The sequence below is a fragment of the Schistocerca serialis genome, chromosome 3, assembly GCF_023864345.2.
Source record: "Schistocerca serialis cubense isolate TAMUIC-IGC-003099 chromosome 3, iqSchSeri2.2, whole genome shotgun sequence".
Taxonomy (NCBI): Eukaryota; Metazoa; Arthropoda; class Insecta; order Orthoptera; family Acrididae; genus Schistocerca; species Schistocerca serialis.
The window spans coordinates 1,034,167,749-1,034,173,899 of NC_064640.1; the positions used below are offsets into that span (position 1 = coordinate 1,034,167,749).

General features: G+C 48.4%; 1 protein-coding gene across 1 annotated transcript; it reads right to left on the minus strand.

Annotated features, from left to right (window-relative positions):
- Positions 1-4,374: 4,374 nt before the first annotated feature.
- LOC126471379 (speckle-type POZ protein-like) lies at positions 4,375-5,133 on the minus strand. The gene has a single exon (XM_050099501.1). It carries the CDS (start codon positions 5,131-5,133, stop codon positions 4,375-4,377), a length of 759 nt encoding a protein of 252 aa, XP_049955458.1.
- Between the last annotated feature and the right edge of the window lie 1,018 nt (positions 5,134-6,151).

Genomic DNA, 6,151 nt, shown 5'->3' on the forward strand with positions numbered 1-6,151 from the left:
CAGGGTGACTTCCCTTCCCTTCTCAGTGGAGGGATAGCATTGTGGTACCTGTCCTTAAGCCTGGTAAGAACCCCTTATCTGTTGACAGCAATCGGCCAATTAGTTTGACCAATGTTGTTTGTAAGTTACTTGAACGGATGGTAGCCCATCGGCTCAATTGGGTCTTCGAATCTCGGGATCTACCAGTGTGGCTTTCGAGAGGGACGGTCTTCAATCGATCATTTACTTCGCTTGGAATCCGCAGTTCGGTAGGCTTTTTCCCAGCGCCGCCATTTGGTTGCAGCGTTTTTTGACCTTCGCAAGGCCTATGACACGGCCTAGCGCCATCACATCTTACTTACCCTTCATCAGTGGGGTCTTCGGGGCCCACTCCCGATTTTTATCCGCCAGTTCCTGATCGATCGGTCATTCAGAGTTCGAGTTGGTATTGCTTTTAGTTCTCCACGGACCCAGGAGACACGCATCCCACAGGGTTCTGTCTTGAGTGTCCTTTTCTTCATTGCTATCGATGGACTTCTGGCCTCTGTCGGTCCTTTTGTCGCTCCTGCCCTGTATGTGAATGATTTCTGCATTTGGGTTAGTTCCTCCTCGATGGCATCTCCAGAATGGCAGCTCCAGGTGGGTATATGGCGTGCCTCTGCATGGACTCTCTCACACGGGTTTCAATTCTCTCCTTTAAAATCGCGGGTAGTCCACTTCTGTCGCCGTACTACGATCCACCCTGATCCAGAGCCCTATCTCACTGCACAACAATTGCCTGTGGTTCCACGGTTTCGTTTCCTGGGTCGTCTTTTCGACAACAAGCTCACTTGGCTGCCCCATATCAGACTCCTGAAGGTAGAATGTTTCCATAAACTCAATGTCCTTCGCTTCCTTGCCCACTCCTCTTGCGGTGCGGACCGTTCCCTCCTCCTCAGTCTTTATCGTGCTCTAGTTCTGTCTCGCTTGGACTATGGTTGTCAAGTTCATGGTTCAGCTGCTTCTTCCACACTGCACGTGCTGTATCCAGTCCACCATCGTGGTATCCGTTTGGCCACCGGTGCCTTCCCTACTAGCCCTGTTGATAGTCTCCTGGTTGAAGCTGGGATCCCCCCCCCCTTTCTGTTCGGCGGTCCCAGCTTCTGGTGTCTTATGCCCTCACTATCCGTTCTTTTCCCACTCATCCTTCCTATTCTATCCTGTTCGCAGACCATGGACGTCGCCCACCCGACTCCCGCCCTCGGGCGGGTTTACCGGTTGGGCTGCGCCTTGCGTCTCTTTGCCGTGATTTTCCGCTTCCTTCTTTGTCCTGTCTTCCTCGCTCCCTACCCTCCACCCCTCCTTGGTTAGTTCCTCAGCCTCGAATTCGGATGGATCTCCGCCGAGGTCCGAAAGATTCCATCCCCCCGGTGGTGTTCCGTTCCTTTTTCCGCCAAATTTTATGGGAGTTTTGGGATGCTGTTGTTTTTTACACTGATGGCTGTAAATCTGCTGATCATGTTGGGTATGCCTTCACGTCCTCTGTTGGAACGGAAAGTCATCTGCTGCCACCTACATGTGGGGGGTTAACTGTGGAATTGATGGCAATTTCCCAGGCCCTTCTCTTTATTAAACAATCCCAACACAACCGCGTTTTGTTATGCACGTACTCGGAGTGGCCTTCTTGCTATTGACCGGTGTTTTTTCGCACCATCCCTTGGTCTCTGCCATCCATGACCATCTCGCTGATATTCACCGTGCTGCTTGTTCCATTGACTTCCTTTGGGTCCCTGGCCATGTGGGTATCCCGGGTAATGAGCTCGCTGATCGTTTGGCTGGGGGAGCAGTCACTTACCCCCGTTTTCTGTAACCCCTCCTGCAGCGGATTTATGGCTTCACATCAACTCCCACTTCGCACAGTCATGGGCCAATTCTTGGGAGGCTACTCCCCTGTCTAATAAACTTAGTGCAATTAAGTTGACACCAGGCCCATGGCGTTCTTCCTTTCGTCTCTCCCGAAAGGAGTCGACCACACTGCGTCGTCTCCGCATTGGCCATACCAGGCTGACCCATGGTTTTCTTTTGCGTGATGAGCCACCCCCGCTATGTGGTTGTGTAGCCTTCCAGTCAGTGGCCCACATTTTGGTTGAATGCCCCCTTTTTTTGGCTCTGCGTGCTAAGTACAGACTCCCCCACACTTTACCTTTGATGTTGGCTGACGATTCCCGGATGGTCTCTCTGATTCTCGGTTTCCTCTGGGAGAGTGGTTTTTATTCTCAGTTTTAAGGTTTTTAATCTCTCTCTGGTGTTAAGGCAGGGTGGTGAGTGTTTGGGTGTCTCCCACTATAGGCAGTGTGCAGATATTCCCGATCCACCTCACTGACCGAATTTCTCTTTTCTTCCCCTTTTACTCTGTTTTTACCCCTTTTTTAAGGCTTGGTTAGTCTTTCTATTCCCATACGTACTTTCTGCATTATAGCAGTCGTACCTTTTAAGTCACAGGTGGTCTTGCCTATGCTGCTTCAGCATAGTGTTGGGCTCGTTCTCTTGCCGACTTCCCTCATTTTGTTTATTACCAATGACAACGTGACTGCCCTTTTACGTTTTTCCCTTTTTCCGTTTTATTGTTCTGACTTTTCTGAAATGTCCCATTAGCAGAATGGAGTATATTTGAAACAAGACACTGATGACCTTGCTGTTTGGTCCCTTAAACCTCAAACAACCAACCAACCTGTGTACGATTCTGTTGAGATTCCCCTCTAGCGGCGTGTCTGGTCTTATCGATCTTAGTCATTGCTTCCTGTTAGCCTTATGTAAGGAATAAGATCTTTGGGGCGATGGCCGGTTGGTTGCCTAGCGGTTAAGAGTCGGTTGGTGGGTTTTTAAAATCGGGAATTGGAGAATGTCGTACGATGAGACCACGGCGTGGTGTGGTGGAGAGTTGGCCATTGTTCTGAGAAGCCGCTTGGTGTATCCTGGCGGTGCCAGACGTGTGGGATGATTTGACTGAACAAGGCTGTAAGCTCTTGATGTCAACACCCGGGGGCCACGGCTGTGGTTCTGAGTCACTACTTAGTGCGATCAGCAACAGATGTCTTTAAATTGTCTGTCTGGAGGCGGGAATGATGGACTAGTAACTCACCTAACATGAGGAGTGGTGTTTCGCCACCGTGGGTGCAGAGAAGACGAGGGCTCCAGTGACAGAGCGCGTGGCTGCGTGACTGTGCCCAGTTGCGTACACTGGCGATGTGGACACGGTCGGGTGTGAGGAACCTTTGCTTCGGAGTTCACCTGCTGTTTCTCAGAGAAACAGCAGGTGAAGTTGGTTAAAGGTTTCCATGTTAATTGAAGAATTTTGGTTCACACAACCAGCGTCTTTTCTGCCTTGTGGCCTCCTGCGTTTGGGTTTCCTGTCGCTGGTGTATTTATAGACAGTGATATTTTCCGCTTCTTATTAGCACTGCCCGGTAGGAAGTGTATATTTGGGCAGGGATTACGCTTCCAGATTTGATTCCTCCTTCGGCCTCACGTGAGGTCTATGTGATTGCTCAGTGTGAGGTGTTGTGGGTCTGTTAGTCCACTTCTAGCCTGAGCATCCTTCAGGAGACAATTGTGGCCGCCCTTACGCCCGGTCGGTTAATTATTTCTATCCCAGGACATTATGTTGGCAGGGCATGGTATTAAAGTTTAGTTATGGTAAACTGTTAAATGGTTGTAGTTTATTCTAATTGTTTTTGGCCACTGTTTAAAAAGGTTGTTTGCCTTCCATTGGAGGGTTTTTAAAATTACGTGGCTTTAAAATTTAGTTATTGTAAAAGGTGAATGACTGTATCTTTACTTTCACTGTTTTGATCTACTTGTCATCCTTAGAAAATGCTAGTTCTGCCTCCCTGTTAGCGAGCCCTTGTATTTTAATATCTTGTTGTGCCGACATTTAAAAGAAGTGGCTCCCTACATGTTCGGTACCGAAATTGTACCGAAATTGTACGCAAATTGTATGCAAATTGGTGTTTTTGTTTCATTACTTGGAAAGTTTGATAACGCATTTCATAACAAAATTAAGTCTGTTTTAAGTAAAATGGCTTGGCTGTTAACTGTAAAGTAAATCGTTTCAAAAAGGTACGCATGCCGGCTAGCTTTTTGGATCTGTTCCTAGTCAAGTGGTAAAGAAATGAATCTCAATGGTTGAAGTAATAAATAAATAAATTGTCAATTGCAATTCGACAGTAACCAACTGGGGGGGGGGGGGGGGTGTTTCCTTGATTAATTGTAACACCCATCTCAGCTTTGGTAGCAGAGCGTGGATACAATCCATGGGCCTCTGGGTTATGGGCCCAGCATGCTTTCTCTTTTTTGAAGTGCATCTCATATGATGTAACTAATAGTGTTTGCTTAATGCCATATGTCAGCGTTGTCTCAGTATATCCACCAGCTCCTGCTTTTGGCCCCTGCCACCAGTAACTCGCTCAGCTCTTCTGTCACCCCCTCCTTGGCCACCTCTATCAGCATCCCCCCCCCCCCCCCCATTTCCTCTTCAGAGAGACTCTGGAGGCGAGAGATGGCCGCGTCATCAGGTGGCGTAGTAGTGTGGCGGGGAGCCGCGCCGGGGCTCAATTCAGGTGGTGTCTCCGCCAGCAGCCTGCTGACCTCTATGATGGCCACGCAGGGCTGGGCTGATGCAGTACACACGCAGCCAGAAGACATCACTTGGTACATGTGGCCCTTTACGAAGGAGACGGTGGTCTGCCTAAGGCCGGGGCACCAGTGTCGCACCACAAGAACACCTGTGGCCGCTGCATTTTCCACTGTCAGTACAGTGGCCAGCTGCTGCTCACACTGGGCCTTCAGGCTCGCCACACCGTATTTGTCGGCAGCGACTAGTAACTGCGGGGCCAGGCTCGCCAGCTGCGGGGCACGAAGGGTGTACATGTACGTCGGCAGCTCCTTCAGCACTGGCCTGTTCACATCTGTTATGTCGACGAGGCCGCTGCCGGACTCTGCCGTGTCGTGGCGGAACATTGCAGTGAACACGGCGCTCCCGGCAACTAGGATTGCTCTGTGCGCCACCAGCCGCGTCTCCCCCACCACCAAAGTCATGGTGGCACCCTCCCCGGCATCCAGCAGGGCGCCCAGGTATACAGGTGTGCTCTGCTGAGCTTCCTTGCCGGCTGCCATGGGAGTCAAATCTTATTAAAGATACCATGTGGTACAAGAAGTTACCAACTCAGAAGCTGCAGCACAAAATCCCGACGCACACCTTCAGAGGGAAAGGGGAAAGGGAAAATGGGGTAAAGGAGAGAAACTTGAAGATGTAGAGGGATAAAGGGAGGGTGGAGAGAAGAGGGAAGTGCCGAAAAGGCGGTTAGGGGGAAAGAGGGGGTAGCGGAGAGGGAGAATGCCAATGTGGGAGGGGGGAGGGACGAGCAACTATCAATGTTGCATTGAACTCATTATACTCTACCTGTGGAACACCGCTACTCATGGATTCCAGCTGGATGTGGGATAAAGGTCCACAGGATGTGCATCTGTCTCGCTGAGTGCACTGTGAAGACATAAAAGTTGCTGATATTAATTTGAGACAGTTTATCAACAGAAAATTCTATTTGGCAGTTGACACACTAAAATTACATTTGAAGACCAGCACAGCATCAAGTATGAGTACTAGGTGGACAAGAAGAGCATACCATACAATACCTCACGAAAATTGGCGCCTCTGGATTCAGGACATGTTTTCCGTCTCTCTTACCCTGAAATGGAAATATTTGTGCTATGTTAGAAAGTGAAATGAACATTTTTTAACATATTTTAACATATAATCAAGCAACTACTTACATCTGTAATAGGGAAACAAAGATAGCAAAGTCAACATAAATATAATAGCAATTCACACCATTGTCCCACATGCCATAGGCTTTAAATAGTTGGACAGATACAGGTAGTTATAAAAATAGATACATGGTCGATGCATGGATATAGACAAAATACAACTTCAGATTGTATGAAGACATTTCCTGCATTATTAATTATGCTGAAAAGATAGCTGTAACCATTTTTGAGCATGCAGCTGTGTCATTAGTTCTTGGACTTCAATAAGCAATACTTGAACAGAGAAGCATGAATTCAGTTAGTTCATTTGATATGGGACCTTGAGGAACAGCTGCAATGAAATGCCTTTTTTTTTTTTTTTTTTTTT

Excerpts from the sequence above, each read along its gene's own strand:
- LOC126471379 (XM_050099501.1), bottom strand. The coding sequence starts at position 5,133 with ATGGCAGCCGGCAAGGAAGCTCAGCAGAGCACACCTGTATACCTGGGC.